This window comes from Lycium ferocissimum, chromosome 9, assembly GCF_029784015.1.
Source record: "Lycium ferocissimum isolate CSIRO_LF1 chromosome 9, AGI_CSIRO_Lferr_CH_V1, whole genome shotgun sequence".
In the NCBI taxonomy this organism is placed as follows: domain Eukaryota; kingdom Viridiplantae; phylum Streptophyta; class Magnoliopsida; order Solanales; family Solanaceae; genus Lycium; species Lycium ferocissimum.
In genome coordinates this window covers 55,189,778-55,210,501 of record NC_081350.1, presented here as the reverse complement: position 1 = coordinate 55,210,501, position 20,724 = coordinate 55,189,778, and the positions used below count along the sequence as shown (strand labels likewise).

Sequence of the window (20,724 nt, the reverse complement as noted above, 5' to 3'; positions counted from 1 at the left end):
GATTAAGATTAATTAAACAATTAATTGTCTTGTAGAACTTTGGCTTCACCACTTTGCTCAAAACATATTTGCCTATTTTGGACTGTTTCATTTGACCTTTAATTTCTCTTTGGCTTCCTTCAAATCAGCCTAATTGTAATATTACTAATATTAATGGTCTTTAATAAATAATTCGGTATTCGAGAAATACCGTATTAATGTCTCGTATGAATTCAAACCTAAATATCATAATTTTAAAATTTTACTCAGAAATATGTGTCGAATACCTAATTACCAAAGTTTTCAATTCGATTTAGTAATTTGATTTTCGACAATTTGTGCCCAATCCAAAATTTAAGTACTAATATTAAACTGATAAAACATGAATAATGAAGGGAAATTTTGAGATACTAAGTAGGCGTTTGGCCATGAGTTTTGAAACCATGGTTTCAAACCAGCGTTTGAAACCATGGTTTCAACTTTTTAAAATGTAAAATTTAATCACAAGTTTATATTTTGTAAAAAAAGACCTATAAGTTGGTAGATATTTTTAACAATTACCCCAATAATTATTTACCAATCTCATTAACTTCCATCAAGTTTTATTTATGTCTACTAACCTTTTAATTTTGTAAAAAAAGACTCATAGTTTAATTTTATTTATTGAACTAAATGTTGTATTTTTAAAAAGGTCTTCTAGTATTAATTTTGAGCCGATTGTTATGAATTAGCGTATTAATTTTGTTATGAACTATGACTTGCTTATTTGGTAAGATTATATAAAAATTGAGAATGTTTTAATAGTTTTCATAACTTGTGGGGTTTTTATGTCTATAAGAGAAAATACTCCTTAAAATATTCAAATTACATGTCCAAACATGATTTCAAACATGTCCAAACGGGGCCTAACTCTATGAATTACATGATTAAACATCATATCCAAAAAAAATAAAACCGAAATAAAAAACGCAGGACATTACTCCAATAGGGGTGTGGTGAAACGTGAAATAGAAAACGTTGCTAATTTCTCCACAATGGCGCCAAAGCACAAGGAATGTTCCGCCATGGAAATCGATGAACAGAGTTGTATTCCTTCTGATGATCACATCAGTAACCCTAAGTTCTCCGTCAATGGTACCCAAATACTTGTTCATTCCTTTCTCCAATTGCATTCACATTTTTGGAAATCACTGAATCTTTATATATGGTTTTTTGTAGTGTTACAGCTTTTAAAATCTGCTCAAATGCAGCATGGATTGCGATTCGGTGATTACGCTCGTTACAGGTACACACATATGTTCCGAATAACAATTAATAAGCGATTTGGGTATGACTGATTTTGATTGGATTTTTTTTCAGGAGGTATTGTACGGCTAGATTAAGGAGATTATATAGATCCCTCAAGTTCACTCACGGACGTATGAAGTACACTAAGCGTCCAATTTCAGTAAATACAGTCACTGAAGTGAGGTCTGTCTATTTTTATTGAAGTTTACTCTCCTCCGTTTCAATTTGTTTGTCTTAATGCCTTTTGCCCTTTTTGCCAACTCCTTAATTTCAACTTTCCACGTGGCATGTCTAAGGCCACAAGATGAAAGGGTATTTCGGTACATTCTATGTATCTTTAATTTAAGATTACACGATTAAGAAGTTTCTTTTCTTTCTTAAACTCCGTGACAAGTCAAAACCAGACGAACAAATTGAAACGGAGGGAGTACTATTTAAGTGATGGATTGGTTGAAAGTTTCGTTTTGTTTTTTATTCTTTGAAGTAAGGGACCCCTAGCATGCCAAGAACATATAGATATGTGTTTTGAAGATTGTATTTACTTATTACCTATGTTGCTCAGACTCTTCAAAAATACCGACGGTTACGTGTCAGTTTCTCCAAAAGTAGTTCATTTTTGGAGGATCCGACACGGGTGCGGCAACATTTTCTGAGAGTCCAAGTAACATAGCTTATTACAACAACAAAAATTAACCATCATTCTCTTGGGGTCAGTTACATGAATTCTCTACATTTTGTTCGGTCCAAAATTCCACTCTTTTTCTTTTTAGATTATGGTGACACTATTCCGCTGCATACTTGCTACCTCCCACTAGTAGAGTTACTTGGGTAACTTTATCCACCAGGGTTTAGGCAATTGGAAAGAAATCACCCAGTGTTTCTCTATTGGGATACAAATCCTAGTATCACATGATTTTCATCCGTTTCATGGACCACTAGACTACACTTATTACTACAATGATATATATATCTAACCATACTATAAGAGAGATCATTTGAAATATTCACGCAGGCATTGCCTAGTGAAGGTTTGTCCGAGAAGGGAAAAAAGAGAGGGAGTGGAAGAGTTTCTGCTGTATTGGGTTATTTTATTCAGCAATTGTATGTTTGAAAGTCTAAAGTTCTAATTTCTGACATTGTGTGATGTTGATTAAGCTATCATGACGCATTTTTTTTTTTAGCTTTTGGGTGCATTTTCTTGTGTTAATTTCTAAAAAGTTGACATGTTAAGGATCTAGTTCCTTGAAGAAGTATAAAAAGAGAAGTATTATACTTTCTTTTTTGTAGTGTGATCTATATTTTCTGGGGAGATTGGAGTCTGTTGAGTTATGAACAATCTTACTCTGCCTAACACACAGTCATATTTTCTTTGTTATCTCCCGAATGTACAAACTTGATTAAAACTTAACAGTGTCAATGATTTACGCTCATTGTAGGTTTCTTCACTTGGTTCTCTATACAGCTGAGAGAGCTTGGAGTCATGCTATGGAAAAGAAAACATTGCCTGATGGACCAAATGCACGCCAAAGAAGTTATCTCATTGGTCGGTTGAGAAAGGCGGTTAAATGGGCTAGTCTTTTCCAGGAATTATGTTCCATCAAGGGAGATTCAAGAACATCTTTAGAAGCGGAGGTATGCTTCTTGTGTCGTGATTCTCATACACATGGCATTATGCTTGCGCATGAGAGCATTTGATTTTAGTCATTAGTCCAGACCTTGGATCATCCGATCCTTGAAGTATTGAGTTGTTGATCTTCTCAAAATGCTTTTTCCTTGCTATTCTTGAAGTCTCTTTGTTCATTTTTCTTTTGATTAGCATGATCTTTCTGAAATACATAAAGTCAGGGAAAGGAAACTCATCCCACTAATGGATAAAAATGTAGTGGTGGCAGGAAACCATTGGGTCCTTCTTTACTAGACAAAAAAAAAAAAGGAAAAAAAAAGAAAAAGGAAAGCCATTGGGTCCTTTAGAATAACTCTGTACAGATTTTGGTGGATAAGTTGATTCATATTTTAATATCTTATGGAATAAAATTATACTGAGAGAAAACAGATGCTTTTGTGACTTAGTTCTCTATTTACCTTTCAAACTTTGATTTTGTTGTCAGTGCTAAAACTGGGTTTATTTCCAAAAAATATGGACTTATTTCACAGAACTACTGGTTAATAGCTGACATTGCCACAGCTTTATCTGGCAACAATCATTATGGTCCATGAGGACTTTTTACTTCCAGTTAATACCCTTAAACGACGTCTAATGTTTTAGCCTTTAGGAGGGCCATTGGTTGTATGAAAGTTTCAGGAATTAGCATTTGAAGAGCTTAGATGGTAGAAGTTTCAGGTCATCTTATGTTATCATATGTTTCTCTTCAACTTGTTAATCAACGATCAACTATACCTTAATCCAAATTAGTTGGGTTCGACGATATGAATCATCTATATTTTTCATTCTATTTGGGTCCATGTCATTGTAATACTGCTAAGTAATTTGTCTTTTGACGCAAATTAGATGTTCTTAGTTAAGTCGGCAGTGATTCCTAAAAATTGTAGATCTTTTTCTTTGAAAAAAAAAATAAAAAAATTGTAGATCTTTTGAGACAATTCTCTCCTTGTGGTTTTAGTTTTACCTTGTGATGCATCTATAAGCGGATATGACCCAAACAAATAATATTACTATGACAATTTATCACAGTAGAACTATTCTTTTTTATACTGACCGTCCACTTACCACAATCATCTTTAATATGTTAATGGAACTGCCTTTGAAGCTTACATACGGGAGTTGTCTTGTACTTGCTAATGACTTCATAAATTGAGTAAGTTCCTAAGGGCTCGTTTGGTATGATGGATAAACAAAAATAGTCCTGGGATAAAATTTAGTGCCGCCTTATCCCACGTTTGGTTGGAACAAAAACTCGGGATAACTAATCCCGGGATTTGTTATCCCGGGATTATAGTGTTTTTTTATCCCACCTTGAGGGTGGAATAACTAATCCCGGGATAACTTATCCCGGGATAAGTTGTTTCCAACCAAACGAGCCCTAAATGTTAGCATCCTTGTCTAGGTAGTAGCTTATACACTTGGAGGATAAAACAAACTAATCCAAGTGACTTACTTGGATAGAAAGGACAAAATCGAAGAACAGAGCTTCATTGGATGACAATTAGGGGGCCAAACTTGCTGTTGAAATTTGAGGAAAGAAATATACATATATTTGCTGGTGTATATGTGTAAATGCTCGAGAGAAAACGTGGTCCACTTGTAGCTACATTTAGAGGTTGTTAGTCAATTGGGGTAGACAGTACACAGGACAGTAGTGAATCTGTTCAACTACAGTCATTAATGTTGGCTGTGGTCAAGGATGTGATATTCAGCTACACTCTCAGAAGATGAAAAAATGTAGCTCCTTTCCTATCAATCTGGTTCTGAAAAACGGTTTTAAAGCTGCCGATTTCTTCTAATCTATCTGCCCTTTTGTGTGGCTAATCAGTTATCTGACCCGGTTTATCAATTTTGCTTAATGAGAACTTAGTACAATGTACAATCTGTTTTTTAAGTTTATATAATTGGTAGTGCCTTTCACCTTGCCTTTATATGTTGATGGTAGAACAGAGAATCAAACGTAAAGAATCATATCATGTTGTTAATTCCCTACTTTTTAATGTACTGCTTTTATGTGGGAGATTTTTCTATGACTATTAAAATTATTGATCTTGTGAAAAAACAGAGAATCAAACTTTGCAGATCTGCAAATTGGTTTTTGGATATTTTGCATAGACAATACTTAAGTAATCTAAATTAAAGCACACTCCAATCACTCCATTCCTTTTCTAATCGCATCCTTTTAGCATTGTCATTATTTTTGTTTTTTTCATTGCTCTTGTGTAGGCGTGGTGGTGTTTCATTTTGTGTTTCAATGCTTAAAGCGATCAATATAGTTTTTAATTATTGACCCAAATCTTCAAGGGTTTGATTTTATGTGTGATTCAGCAATCTTTTTTCCTATCTGCAGGCTTATGCTGCATACATGAAAGGGAGTTTATTGTTTGAACAAGATCAAAATTGGGATGTTGCTCTAAAGTGTTTCAAAAGCGCCAGGTACTGAGCCTTTATGGAGATGTATGCTTCTCCATTGCTGACAGTATAATGGCCAGAGTGTCTAGTTTGTTTTCAAATGATATCCGTAGAGGAAGTTGTAGAATAATCTCCTCATTCTGCTCGTCATATCCGCTTTCCTTATTTTAATTATACTATTGTTTCAACAAGGTCCTGAATGCTCAATATCTGACTAACTTGGATAGGGCTGTGTATGAGGAACTTGGAAAATATGGAGATCTAGAGAACCAAGTATTGTGCCGTGAGCGGGTTGAGGAACTAGAACCTAGTATCAGATATTGCTTACACAAGATTGGTGAGTCTAACTTACAAACTTCTGAACTCGTCTCCATCGGTGAAATGGAAGGGCCTGCACTGGACCTTTTCAAAGCAAAGTTGGAGGTGAGCTGTCATTTCTAAGTGTATCTACAAGTTATCCCGATAAACTAAAAGTGTATACGGTTTATAGGCACTATATTTTTGTAAGATAATGCTTCCATTGTACTCTGGGTGCTGTCTTTCTCAAGAATTTTTTGAAAAATGAGTTCTGAGGATTATTTACTCCTAATTGATCTATCACTCTCTTTTCTTTGTTTACAGGCTGCTATGGCAGAGGCAAGATCTCAGCAGGCTGCATCTATGACAGAATTCCATTGGCTTGGAAACAAATTTCCAATTTCAAATGCAAAGACACGGGTGTCCATTCTGAAAGGTATGTAATTACTTCGATGCAAAAGGTAGCGCTTTAAAAAAATGCATCAATAGCCAACTCACTGGATGTTCTAACATTAGGTTTTTTGTCTCTGAGTTTGGAATTCTTCCAGTCTACTTATTTGAACAAAATTTTGTTATTTTAACCTAGTTTCAGATTTCAGTCTTTATACTTTGTGTTCTTTTAAGGGTGCGTACAATAGACCCTCAGTGGTCGGCCCTTCCCCGGACCCTGCGCATATCCGGAGCTTAGTGCACCGGGCTGCCCCTTTTTTATACTTGTGTTCTTTATGCTACAAAGCATTTCTAGGGCATTCCTTGATATTTTCCACTTAGCTTTTGGATGTCTGTACTTGAAGTCCTTTTAGGTTGCGGAGCACTCTCTATGACCTTTGTGAGTTGTCTTATATTGTTAAGGATGTTAAGAGTTGCAGATTTGCATGTCTAGACCCGGGACAGTGATGATAAATATAACAGAGTATAAAATATGTAACAAGATGAGGCAAACCATAAATTGTAAGCAATTGTCCACTAGGAAATGCTATGTTATACAATGCAACGAGTCTGTTATCTTACAAGGAATGAAGTAGACAGATGCATATATTATACCTAAAAAATTGCATCAACGTTGTTACTTTGGCAAACCTGAGTGGCAAATGAGAATTTTCACTGGCTTTAACTTGAGTGGCTCGTAATTTAGTTTTTAAATTTTTTCTCATTTTTTCATCTCTAGTGAAATACTCCATTTGTTCCATTTTATGTGAAACTCTTATTAGTTTGTTCCAAAAATAATGACACCTTTCTATACTTGGAAACAATTTGACTTTAAATTTCTCATTTACCCGTAATGACATGCGTTTATAACCACCAAATATCGTGGCATATATAAGACCACAAGAACTAAAAGAAATTCTTTCTTAAACTTCATTTTCAGTTGAACACTTCACATAAATTGATCAACTAATTGGATATTGCATATCTGCCTTTAAAACATCATGTTGGTTTTAACTTTATTCCAAGCTTATATTACGCACTGTACCATTCATCAGCCCAGGAACTAGAGAAAGATATCCATGGCTCGGCTGCTGATTCTCTTCCAGCAGAGAAGAAACTTGTGTTATATGACAAAATATTTGCAGCATATCATGAAGCCAGGAGCTGCATCCGGAATGACCTGGTGAGTGACTACTCCTTATATTACATGGTGGTAGCTGACTCTTGGAAATTTCAAGGTGATCTTGATATTGCATACATCAAATTAAAGTCCTGAATTGTTTCATCTTACACACATGGTTTTTCTTCTAGGTTACGGCTGCTAATTCGGAAAATGTGAAGGATGAGTTAAGTGGACTGGATAAAGCCATTGGTGCAATTTTAGGGCAGCGAACCATTGAGAGGAATCAGTTGCTAGTTAAAATAGCTAAAAACAAGCTCAACAAGGTCCGTGATGATAAAAATGAAAAGCTCACAAAGCCGGAGGAGCTTGTTCGGCTGTATGATCTACTGTTACAGGTAACGATTATCGAGTGTTATTTTTTAATTACATTCTTAATCAGTGCATTTTAGATCAGAATTGGGAATATGACACGGCTCACTTATCTATTGGACTACACTATTAACTGCTTTCTCTGGTGCAGAATACTGCTGATCTTTCTGATCTAGTTAGTTCTGGTAGAGATAGAAAAATGGAAGAAGTTGCCTTAGCTGAAGAGTGCGAGCTGAAAAGTATGGTTTTCCGAGCAGAAAGGTTCGACTTTTATTACTTCACGATGAAATGTTTTCTATCGGAAACGGTCTCTCCACCTCTTAAGGTCGGGGTAAGGTCTGCGTACACACTACCCTCCCCAGACCCCACTTGTGGGAGTGGGACTATACTGGGGTCTGGGTATGTTGTTCTTGTTGTTTGTTCTTTCATTCTGTGATAGTTGAAATGAAGTTTTTTGTGAGGAGGGGAGAGTGACAGACTATCTTCAAATGGTGTTAGCATTTCTTCTAGCCGTCTAAAACTAATATTATTGGTGAATTTACGAAATGGAGATCCGGAACTTTTAGTGTCCCACGTAAGGAAGTTGTACAACTTCAACGTACCAAAATGCATAAGTGATGATCAATGAAATTATGGGTCAGTGCTACTATGTAAGGTTGTACTTCGCCTGTTTGGAGTAATTTGAATTTGTGGTTCTAGTGCCAGTATGGCAATGTTCATCATCTTAGATGAAGGACATCATTGGATTAATTTATTTGCCTCCTGTCAATAACTTCATGACTTGGACTGAGTTCCATTCTGCACGTATATCTTCATGTGCAAAATTTTGTTCAATTTGATCTGGTAGACCTGTAGTTTGGTGCGCTCATTTCAACTTCTTGCTAGAATCAGGAATCTTACTGATCCTCTTATTTTAAGCCTGTTCTGAAAAATAATTTGGCTATTGCACTGTGATGAGGCCTTGTTATTAAGTCCTCTTGCCCCTCCTCCCTCTCTTTCCCCATGAAGCGCTAGTCATCTTAGCTTATCAGGATCTTACTGGGTTTTCGGGGTTGCAGCTTTGTGCATCTTTAACGTAGTCCTAGAATGAATATTTTCTTGTTTGAAATCAATTAAAAGCTTTTATTTCAATTTCCCTCCAGGTGCCTCTACTTAGCAAAGTCCTACAGTTCGGCGGGAAAGAGGACAGAAGCTTATGCCTTGTACTCTCGAGCTCGTTCTTTAGCTGATGCAGCTCTTATGAAACTGCAGTCCGCGAATGCTGCTGATCAGGCAAGCACTTGCTTTTATTATATTAAATTGATTGTGCATGTGCTCTAAATGCTCATTGATAGAGCTTCCTAGCTGCTTCTTATAGGATGGACTAGTATGAAGATGCCCGTACTAGACGCGGGCCCAACTCCAAAAGATTTCTACTCTAAAATATTCAAATTCGTATCTTTATGTATTTATAATTCTCCTAATTTTCTCAGAACTTTAAATTTCATCTTAAGATCTTTCTTTTAACTTATAGTATACTACAGTTTCTACAATATGTAAACTTAAGTTGGTTAAACTTTTCCTAAAGGATAAAATATGGTATAAACTTCTATGGTTTTAAATAATGTTTCTTTATACTCTTCAATATTTACAATTGTTTTTTATATGTTAGTAAAACGTTGCTATATTTTGACATATTTACCTGAAAAAAAAATTAAAAAAAAAATCTGGGCCCATGCTGTAAAAGGTAGGACACACTTGGCATCTAAGTAAAAGATTCCTGGTGTTTTCATCATTTAAGTGCACAGCAAAGCACTGAAGCCTATATTACAAGTAAACAATGCACAAAAGTAAGACACAATGACCACAATGCCATAAAAATGGATTTTATGACTTTAAGCAGCCATGTTGACCTTCTGCTGCAAACTCTCCCTTATATCTAATAAGTAGTAAATTCTGATGCATAATTATACATTCTTATATTTTCTACTTATGTCGCTTCAATCAGTAATATGAGTGTGAATGATTCTTCTTTTCTGTTTCTGCTTTCGTCATTGTTTTCTCTCCATCTGTATCAGGTCATGATCAAGGAACTGAGAACACTGTATAACGAGAGCAGATCAAACAGCTGTGTTGAACATGCCAAAGGAATTATGGAGGAAGAAAAGGCTCCAGAAAATCTCTCGAAAAAGATATCAAATATCTCATTGAGTGGAACTGATAAGAAGGTATTATTTGGCCTTCCATATATCTGTTAAGTACTTTTGCAATCATATCCATTAGTTAATTTGTTGTAGTATTCACCTTTTCTTATATGTTCTTGGTGCATATGGAACCACATATTCTTAGATTACTGTATGAAAACAGGGAAGAAACCCATGGATATTTTCTGTGTTGTTGGATTACTTCCAACCAACTTCTTCTTCACATTTCCTGATTGGGTCTGATGATATTGAAGAGAGAAAGTTTGGATTTCTTCGAAGAATTAATTATTGACTGCTGAAGTATGTGAATCATGAGAGTTGGAAAAAAAAAAGGTTGAACTAAGAGGTTTGAATTCTTGGTAATTCAAAATCTAGTTAACATTAGATGAGCCTCTCGCTATCTTAGCAGAAGCATTAATAGTTTTCTCCATCTCGTGTCCTTCAGAGGATACTGCATTTTGTGTGCATGATTCCTCAAATTAATAGACGCATTGTGAAGTGAAGTTGTAAATTCCATTGCTTTTTAAGTGTTTGCGCTGGAAAAGGTTTCAACTCATGAAATGATACTGCAGTTAGGGAATTTCTTCTGGTGTTATAATTTTGCTTGTGTCCCCAAAAAAGTCAAACATGAACAAGTAATAATGGTGTTTCTTCGTTGATAATTCTTGCTGAGCACTTCAGCATTGTATTTGACACAATCCCCACCCCCACCAAAAAAAAGGTAGAAGTTTCAGTTTTACAGTTCATTTCCGGTTATCCATTTAGTACTACGTAGATGCTCCCAACTGGTGGACGTATTTTCTCGGTAGTTCTAGATAAGCTAGCACAACCTTTCCCATTCTCTTCTAGTTTTAGTTTGGTACACATTAGGGTAACCCGAATGTTTGAAGCACCAAGTATGACAAATAATTCTGCCTTGATAAATTTTTGATATTCGATATGTGGTAGTTACTTTAAGTGTTAATGCTACTTCTTTTCATTAATTCCATGTCAGTTGATTGCCTATTTGTTTTGTATTCCAAGAACTGGGTCCTTTATGATATCCTTATTTGTTTGGGGTTTGCTTTTAAGCATCTATATTGTGCATTCTTCCTTTTCTAGTTTGTCTAGTTTCTGCTTCCATTTCTGTTTGTGCTCTTCTGATCCCCCTGACGTGTGCAATCCATTTTTTGTACTTCTTTCAGATGGAGAAACTTCTCATGGAAAAAATGGACACATACGAATCAGCTGTTGGTGAAGCCAGCATGAAGGCTGTTCCTCGTATTGAAACTTTTCCACCTGCCTTCCAACCAGTTCCTCGTAATCCCATCGTATTGGACCTGGCTTATAACCTTATTGAGTTCCCATCACTGGACGCCCGTACGAAGAAAGATAAGAAAGGTTTCATTAGTAGGTTTTGGGGCTGAGCTTCTTTTTTCGTTGGTCATTGATTTGTCCGTTGCAACATAGAGTTGAGGCAATTTTGTCAAATTTTAAGCTGTGGAATTCTTCGACATGCCTTTAAAAAAAAATTTCTATACCTGAGAAGTCTCAGAAAATTTCATTTTATATGCAGTGTGTTTTTTCTGGAGTTTTAATTTCAAAAGAATTTTTAAGAGGGGGCCTTCATTTGGTTGCATCAAATGGTTTGCTTGAACAGCCGAAATTTATTTAGAACTGCATTCTACTCCGAAGTTGCATCTCCCTGTATTTCAACCAAAAAGAAAATGAACCAAGTTTTGGGTTGGATTCTTAAAGATGTGGTCTCTCTGTACTTGTTCTTAAGTTTATAACATGTCGCAATGACTTGATGTCGGTCCCAGCTAGTATTGGAAGTTACGTCATACTTCTCAACTTCTCTTTATGTACGTATTTGCAACTGGTTAACTTACCTAAAGTATCAACTAGACAGTCCATTCACATGCCATCCTCAGCCGTAGGAATCACCTCCATACTTTCCGCTCTTCTCAGTTTACGTGAGGCAATTTCTTTAGCTGGAGTAGCGGTGCACAATGGAACCTGGCTTTACACTTGTTGCTAAATTAAAATGTCCGGCATTCCAGAATCTGAGCCAGCTGAGCTTATATAAAAGAGAGGGACGAACGAGACATAAAGAAAAGCACATGGTAGAGTTTCCACCTTCCAACGTCAACTTGATTAGTCCATGAGTTGTTCTTATTTCAGCAAATTTAACAATATTTGCTGCTGTTACCAAAGGAATCAGCAAGTGCTACGTTTGTTTTGAAACCAAGGAGAAAGAAATTGTAAGTGGATCAGTAGTCTCTCTATTCTTGTTTTTCACTTTTAGCATCTAAGTTGATCAGCATTGTCCACAGCAATGTTCCTTACAAGTACTGAAAGTTGCATCACCTGGAGCAAATTTCACTTTCACATGCCCATATTTCTAAGAAGTGGCATAAACTATATTTGGTGTCATTTTACTGTTCATCGCTTTTGTTGGATACTAGTGACATTTCTTAATTAACTAGCAAACTATGCCCGTGGCCTAACATGATTACTCACTTTAGCTAGTCTTTATGGTTTGTATATTTTGCAAATAATACTGCGATTCTCCTTTATGAGTATTGAGTATACATTTTTTTCTTTTTCTTTTTCCTCTTATTCCCCCCCCCCCCCCTTCTTTTAAATTTTTCAATTGTTGATAAAATTTGTCCTATTTTGGTTATCTTCACCTCTTTTTATTTTTAGTAAGTTGACAATTCAAATGTCCTACATGTCAAGCTTATAATCACAAGATTTAAAGGATATTTTATTATATTATACACATTTTTAATTTAGAATCACAAGATTTAAAAATCTATCTTATTTCTTAAATTTCATGTCTAATCAAACGTAGACACTTAAATTGAGACAGAGGGAGTATATGCCAAATGAAGGAAATGAAAGGACAATTGAGACACTGTGGACACGTGGAGACTTAAAAAGAAACACACAAGAGATAGTATTAATGTTAAACTTCTGAAATGTATAGTTGTTAGTCCCGGTTTAGAGTACAATTTCAGTTGCTTTTTGTACAACTTATTATTGCTATATTCGTTCACCTTGGGCGTTTGTTGTTAAATAAAAAAAAAATTATCTTATTTTGGTTATGTCCGCCTCTTTTTATATTTAGTAAGTTGACAATTCAAATATCCTACATGTCAAATTTATAATTACAAGATTCAAAGGATATTTTATTATATTATACACATTTTTAATTTAGAATTACAAGATTTGAAAGTCTATCTTTATTTCTTAAACTACGTGTCTAGTCAAACATAGAACTTATATTGAGACAGAAGGAGTATATGCCAAACGAAGGAAATGAAAGAACAATTAAGACACTGTAGACTCGTGAGGACTTAAAAAGTAAACATACAAGAGGTAGAATTAATGTTCGGCTTCTGAAATGTACACATATTAGTCCCTGCTTAGAGTACAATTTCAGTTGCTTTTTGTACAACTTATTGTTACTGTGTTCGTCCACTTTGGGCGTTCATAGAAAATATATAATCTATAAGAAATAAAAAAAAAAAAATCTTATTTTGGTTATGCCCGCCTCATTTTATATTTAGTAAGTTGACAATTCAAATATCCTACATGTCAAGTTTATAATCACAAGATTCAAAGGATATTTTATTATATTATTCACATTTTTAATTTAGAACCATAAGATTTGAAAATCTATCTTTATTTCTTAAGCTCTGTGTTTAGTCAAACGTAGGCACTTAAATTGAGACAGAGGGAGTATATGCCAAATGAAGGAAATGAAAGGACAATTAAGATACTGTGGACCCGTGGGGACTTAAAAAATAAATACAGAAGATGTAGAATTAATGTTCAACTTCTAAATTCAGTTGTTTTTTGTACAACTTATTGTTGTTGTGTTTCTCCACCTTGGGCGTTTATTATACATAAGAAAAATAGACATATATTTTTAGTAATGTGGCCAAGTAATATGGGACGAAGGGAGTACTTCATTTATTAATTCTTAAAGAACGTGAAAAGTTAAGTATAGTAATGTGGCCAAGTAATATGAGACGGAGGGAGTACTTCATTTATTAATTCTTTAAGAACGTGAAAGTCAAAAGTGAATAAATAAAAGTGCACGGACGAAGTACATATGTGCCGGAGAATTAAAATTGAATCTTTTTGTACAAACACATGTCCATTCATCATTAATGAAATTGACAAAATTTATAGTACAATCTAACATGTCCTTCACCAGTGAAATAGGGTACAACATGGAATGCTCTATGTACAATTTGTTAATGTTATGTTGGTCCTCCTTTGACACTTATATATAATAGAAAAATATATAGAAAATAGAAATATATATAATAAAATATAATAGATATAGATGGGTACAACATAGAATGTTCAATGTATAATTTGTTAATGCTATGTTATAATATATAAAATAGAAATATATATAATAGAAATAGATGGGTACAACATGGAATGCTCTATGTACAATTTGTTAATGCTATGTTGGTTCTCCTTTGGCACTTATATATTTCTAAAATATAATAGAAATAAATGAGTACAACATGAAATACTCTATGTACAATTTATTAATGCTATGTTGGTCCTCCTTTAGCACTTATATATAATAGAAAAATATCCGCTATATATGACACAGAATGGGCAGACTCCTTCCAATTGTTGTCCAATCTTAATTAGAGGTTGAAGGAATGCATAACGTTACACGTAGTTACTCTGGTAATAGAATTTAAGGTATCAACAATGCGCCATAGTTTAAGTATTAAACTAACAAAATATAAATAATTTAGGAGAATTTCGAGATATTAACTATCAATTATTAATAACATCATATCTAAAATATTACCAAATGCCAAAAAATAAACCCAAATAAACTTGCATATAAAAAGTGAAAGTTCATAAGAACCTAAAATAAAAAGAAATACTGATAACGTTTTAACTTCCGCCTCTTAAAACATGATAGCCTTTGTAAGTTAAGGATCGGAATGAAGACAATTATTCCATTTCGTTTGTTAACATTGAGAATCTCAACAGTAATTCTATTTCCAAACTCAAAGGTTTTCTTTATCTTTTTATACTTATGGAAACTAGAGATGGAATTAAGAGTGATGAACCCAAAGAGTTAAAGACTAAACTACTTACTCAAGACTTGAGCAGTTGAGGACTTACAAATATTCATAAGGGCATTTTCAACCATTTCGGATAATACTTCATCATCAATAATTTCATTTCTTGGTAAGCCTGAAATATGCTTCTATTTTTTTAATCTGTTTTTATCGTTTTTTCCTTGTAGATTGATTTAAGCCTATCAAACAAAGGATTCTACATTATTTTTTATGCCCTTTTTTTGGATGTTAGTTTCTTGGATATGTGCATGCGTTCAGTGATTTCGTTGTAGCTATAGATTCTGTACTTGCGTTGAAATACACTTAATATTGTTGAATGTGACATAATTGTTCAGGGTGGGAATATTAATAGGCTTAGCAATTTTAGTACTAGTAAAGTTGCTAATTTGATACCCAAAGTTGTATAACAGCTAGAAAGCTGATTTTAAGAGTGAAAACTGGGAAATACAAGTATTGGATACGAAAGTTCTCCGCATCGTGGATCTTGAAACGAGATTGATGAGTGATTAAAATTAGAGTACAATTTTTTTTTCTTCTTGCAGTTGTGGCATGTTGATTTGACAATGTGAATAGCTGATTGCGGAGATAGTTTGGTGATTCCTTACATTCGTAATCTTGTTTATTTTTGGCAGATTCTTATTGGGACTATTGTTATATGATGCCTCCTAAGATCAAAAAGCATAGATGTCAAGTTACACCTCGCGATGTACTTAGCGGCCTTCCTGAGAATGTAATCAGTGTCATTCTGATGTTTTTGCCTTTGCGAGATGCTGTGAGGACAAGCGTCTTATCGAAGAAATGGAGATCTAACTGGTGCAAACTTCCACTGTTGACGCTTGATCAAACACTGTTGACGCTTGATCAAACATTTTGGGAAACTGTGGATAACTTAACATCACCTTCTCTTAAATTTACAAGCATTATGTTCCACCTATTGACCCTTCACGAAGGAACAGTTTCTAAGTTTACTCTCTCTATTCCTAATCTGGGAACATGTCCCACGATTGGCAACCTGATACACTTTCTCTCTAAGGAAGGCCTTAAGCATCTTGCTCTTCAATTTTCACAGCGGAACCTATACAAATTACCTTCTTCCTTTTTCACATGTTTACAGTTGAGTCATTTGAGTCCACAAAATTGTGTAGTATCAACCGATCTTAAAAGATTTCAAGGGTTAATAAGCTTGGAACTGCGTCAAGTCAAAATTTCTTCTGAATCAATTGGATGTTTGATCTCTCATAATCTGTTGCTCGAGCATCTGGTGCTGCAAATCTCAAACACCTTAACACGTGTTCGAATTAATGCTCCCAAGTTGAGATCCTTTGACTTCATTGGCGCAATACAATTTATTTCTTTAACAAATGTCCCTGTTCTTGCAAAACTTTCACTTGTGGATATAGGTTCTTCTAAGCAGGCAAAAAAAACATGATCTTGACGAAAAAATTCAGTCTTTTCCAGTTCTCGAACATCTCTTCTTGGATTACTGTAGCTTCCAGGTAAATAATGTATTATGCTTCATTTTCGTAGATGTGCCTTCTTTTAATTTTTTTCATTATTCTTATTTTTTCCGTTTTCCTTCTAGTTCTTGTTTGCAGGTTTAGGAGAAGTACCAAGAAGGCTTTCCTCTGCTCTTAATTGTCTTAAATGTCTCCACTTATCTTGCATTTGTTTGGATGAAGTAGTTGATCTTTTTGCTGCTCTTTGTTTGATAAGAAGCTCTCCGTATTTACAAGATATTGAAATTGAGGTTCTTAATGATGTTTACTTTGTTTTCTTTTGTATATGTTATTTGGATCCTTTGTTTAAGTTCAGAGTTTCTTAATCTTTCTTAGGTGTATCATTTTTTTTGGGATGGATGAATTGCTTGATCCAGTGACCGGTGATAATTTTGATGAAATTTCTGCAAGTTTCTCAAATGCAACACTGAATCACCTAAGGGCAGTTAAGTTTAAAGGTACAACTGGCACGAAGCCTGAAATGGAGCTTATCAAGCTACTATTATACATGTCTCCAATGCTTGTGAGAATGATAATCGAGCCCGAGCAAGGAGATGAATCATGTGAAATCAGACTCAAGAAACTTGCAGAGCTAACAAAATTTCGGAGGGTATCACCTAAAGCAGAAGTGTTGTCTATCACTTCGATTAAAAACCTAGTCCTCTTTGATATTGTCACAAGTGTTTTGCAAGTTCAGGTGAATAGATAGAAATGAATGTGGATGCAGTACTGTATGGCTGTGTTTTGCCTGCCCTTAAGGTAGAGAAAAGACTGAATTTCTGTTTGTTTGTTTGCATAAATTTCAGTTCTTGAATGATTTAAAATTTGAGACTTGGGAGTTGGAATATAAATATGTACTGTGACAATGGCGATCCCTGGCATCCAGAGAATATGTGACTATGCGCATAATGTAACTTCCCGGTTTGTACATTTATATTTTGGTAGCCATAAAAGCATGTTGGTCTTGAATGAACTGTGAAACTCTCTTTTAGTAGACAGCAAAAGCCATTTATAGTGTATGGCTTTCTTTTCAGTCCCTGGAGAAACTCTTTTCTTTCTTGATCAAGTAAAGTAAGCGTTCATTAAATCAATCGTCCTGAGGATGCAATTGATGACAGAAGAGCTCCTAACTGCTCCTGATAAGCGTAAACCTCCTAACTGCTCAAGGAGCTCACAAAGTTTAAGAGATCTTAAGGATTTAGATCAAAAGTGGTAACTTCAAGCAAAAAATCACCTAGCTATTAATGTATATGTATAGGAGTTGATTCTTTGATTTCGATAATTTCCCTAAGCTTCTTGGTATTGCCCAACAACAAAACTATTGTTGCTGAATAAAATAAGCATCTCGCAACAACGAATAAATAGGTGGTCTATACTCTCGCTATATTGTTCACCCATGTAGCCATCGCATAAAATAATTCCTCTCTGCATAGCATCTTTTAACTGTGAATTTCCCTTTTGCCTCTATTCCCCCATACCATTCGGTCTTTTTCTTGTTTGTGCACATGAAAGTCTTGCAATCTTGCCTAAAATTCCAGCATCTTTTCACTTTCACAATCGTGCCATTTTCTCGTAAAATTGATATTCCATGTATCATTCTCCTTAAGCTGTTCCAAAGTAGCTTCTGGATCATTAACGAAGTAGAAAACAGTTGAAAATTCTTCCTTTAGAGTCCTGTTTCCGGTTTATTTATCAAGCTATGTTGTTTTGATCTTTTCTTAGTCACAGTTGCTTCATTCATTCTTCAGTTGCCTCGAACAATAAGGTGGCAGGGCCTCAAAAGTTTTTTCTAAGTGGCAGGGCCCACATTTTCTTTCTCATTTATTTTTGCTTTAGAAATTACTAATGATGGGATTAGCAAACAGATGAGCCTCTTTGTATTTTTAAAAACTTCAGGGTTAAATTTTAAACTTTTCAAAAAAGTCCCTTTCTCTTGCTCTTTCTTTCTCTCTTTCTTCTTTCATGTTCTTCTTCTCCGAAAATCATTCTTTTACCCCCAAATTCTCTCATTCCTTGATCTTCTATGTGTGTAATTGTCGTTGAAAGCTAAACTTAAAGTATATATACATTTTGCTTGCTGAATAACGTGAAGGAGCTGGAAGCCATTGACGGTCATTAACAAAGCTTCGAAGCTCTAATTAAAAATTGTGGGGTTACCACAAACGAGCTTCGCTTTAAGTGAGTGATACCTCAAAAAAATCGGAACATCGAGGAGAATTCACATATGAAATTTGAAGCAATTTTGTTGAGATTTGACATGATTTTGGATCGATTTTATAACAACTCTCAAGGTTGAAGAAGATGATTGATGATATCTCAAAAGAACCGGAACGTGGAGGGAAGCTCATATCTGAAATTTGAAGCAATTGGTTAAGATTTGACATGGTTTCGGATCAAAATACAACAGTTGTTCATCCAAAAGGAAGAAGACGACACTGCCAAAAATAGTCTAGGAGAATCTTTATTCAGGTCTAAAATAGGTTTATTAGCATCTTATAGTTTCGACTAGCTTCTGCATTGGCTATATAAGATGCTAATAAACCTATGTTAGACCTGAATAAAGATTCTGCTAGAGTAACTTATGCAATTGATCTGAAACCATGTCAAATCTTGTATATATAATACAACAGTTGTTATATGAAATGCAACAGCTGCCAATGCCTAAAAAAATTGAAATATCGAGGAGAATTCATATCTAAAATTTGAAGCAATTTCGTTGAGAGTTGACATGATTATAGCCAATGCAAAAGCTTAGTAGAAACTATAGGATGCTAATAAACCTATTTTAGACTTGAATAAAGATTATGTTAGACTATTTCATGCAGTGTGTCTTCTTCCTTTTGGACGAACAACTGATGTAATTTGATCCGAAACCATGTCAAATCTTATATATATATATATATGGAGCAGTTGTTATATGGAATGTAGCAGCTACCAATGCCTAAAAAATCGGAACATCGAGGAGAATTCATATCTGAAATTTAAAGCAATTTCGTTGAGATTTGACATGATTTTGGATCGTTTTTATAGCAACTCTAAAGGTTGAAGAAGATGATTGTTCAGATTTTGGATTACCACAATAGAGTTCTATTTCACGTGGGTAATATCTCAAAAGAACTGGAATGTGGAGGGGAGCTCATATCTGAAATTTGAAGCAGTTTGGCCAAGATTTGACATGGTTTCGGATCAATTACAGCAGTTGTTCGTCCAAAAAGAAGAAGACGACACTGCTAGAAATAGTCTAGGAGAATCTTTATCAGGTCTAAAATAGGTTTATTAGCATCATATAGTTTCTACTAAGCTTCTGCATTTGGCTATACATATAAAACGAGAACTGAAAAAGGTCACATTTTAGCCACCAAGAAGCGACTACGATTTTTGTAAGCAGCCTACGGTTTAAATGAAATTATCTTGAAAATTGATGAATTAGTTCTTGAAACTTATCGTTGTTGGCATTTAAATGAGTATTAACAAAATGGTAACATCATTGTTGATATAAATACTAAGATCAATGAAATAATATAAGTCGTTCGCTATTAATCTAAACATTACAAGTTGATCGCATAATTATTTCACCTATTGCAATAAAGACAAGAACATTTCACATTGATCACATGTAATTATATCATCAATTTCAATATAGACTATATGTAGTATAGTAACCATTTGCAATATGGCTAAGAAAGAAATGTGATGTTCGCATATAGTTATGTCACTAACTCCAAGTTGTAACATATAGCTATGATCATCATAAGTTTTTCTTCAACACATTATTGACATTACTCATTAATTATCATTATTTTAGATTATTATAGTGTTGTTTCACTTAAAATATTGTTTAGTTACAAATATAAGTTTTATAATCTAAAATTAGTTCACTTATTAAAGTTTTTTTTTTTTTTTTTGGTTGCAAAAGCAAGTGTTAGATTGTCGATTCTAGTAACATGTAGCTAGCTTATTAGCAGAGATTGCAAGTGTGGTAACATAACTCTTTTGAGGACCCCATTCTCTTGTCCCAAAGCACCTCATTAACTAGTTTCAACTACTACCAATCTCCAATTCTTGAGAAGGCCAAAAGGTATTGCTAGAATTTGATGGGTAATGGCCTATTTGTGGTAAAGACATGAGGCAGACATTCATGAAGACATAATCAGCAGTGAATGTATTTCTGTTGTTGGTCTATGCATAAACGTTACTCTTTTATTTTGCTTTTAATGAATGTCTTCTGTTAATAATAGCTCAATAATCTATGCATAGACGTTGTCTCGTCTATAGTTTAGTTATAAGTCTGAAGTGTTCATCTTCAACCTCAAGCTCAAATATGAAATGTTCATCTTTTACCTCAAGCTCAAATCTGAAATTTTATGCAAAACCACCT

The 20,724-nt window shown here is 34.5% G+C and overlaps 1 protein-coding gene and 1 pseudogene across 1 annotated transcript; both read left to right on the top strand.

The window, feature by feature from the left end:
• Positions 1 to 939: 939 nt before the first annotated feature.
• On the top strand, positions 940 to 11,358 carry LOC132031319 (uncharacterized). Its single transcript, XM_059421229.1, has 13 exons — positions 940 to 1,113; positions 1,198 to 1,264; positions 1,339 to 1,449; positions 2,703 to 2,898; positions 5,280 to 5,365; positions 5,569 to 5,764; positions 5,963 to 6,074; positions 7,123 to 7,250; positions 7,379 to 7,585; positions 7,711 to 7,820; positions 8,702 to 8,831; positions 9,617 to 9,766; positions 10,927 to 11,358. The coding sequence occupies exons 1-13, from the start codon at positions 1,014 to 1,016 to the stop codon at positions 11,146 to 11,148; spliced, it is 1,815 nt and encodes a 604-aa protein (XP_059277212.1). The 5' UTR covers positions 940 to 1,013; the 3' UTR covers positions 11,149 to 11,358.
• A 3,396-nt stretch (positions 11,359 to 14,754) lies between these two features.
• LOC132031318 (F-box/FBD/LRR-repeat protein At1g13570-like) lies at positions 14,755 to 17,276 on the top strand (annotated as a pseudogene).
• Positions 17,277 to 20,724: the final 3,448 nt, after the last annotated feature.

Bases quoted from the DNA above. Each gene is read 5' to 3' on its own strand.
- LOC132031319 (XM_059421229.1), top strand. From the start codon at position 1,014: ATGGCGCCAAAGCACAAGGAATGTTCCGCCATGGAAATCGATGAACAG. The intron at 1,450-2,702 runs GTCTGTCTATTT...CGCTCATTGTAG, and splicing joins AATACAGTCACTGAAGTGAG to GTTTCTTCACTTGGTTCTCT. The intron at 8,832-9,616 runs GCAAGCACTTGC...CATCTGTATCAG, and splicing joins CCGCGAATGCTGCTGATCAG to GTCATGATCAAGGAACTGAG.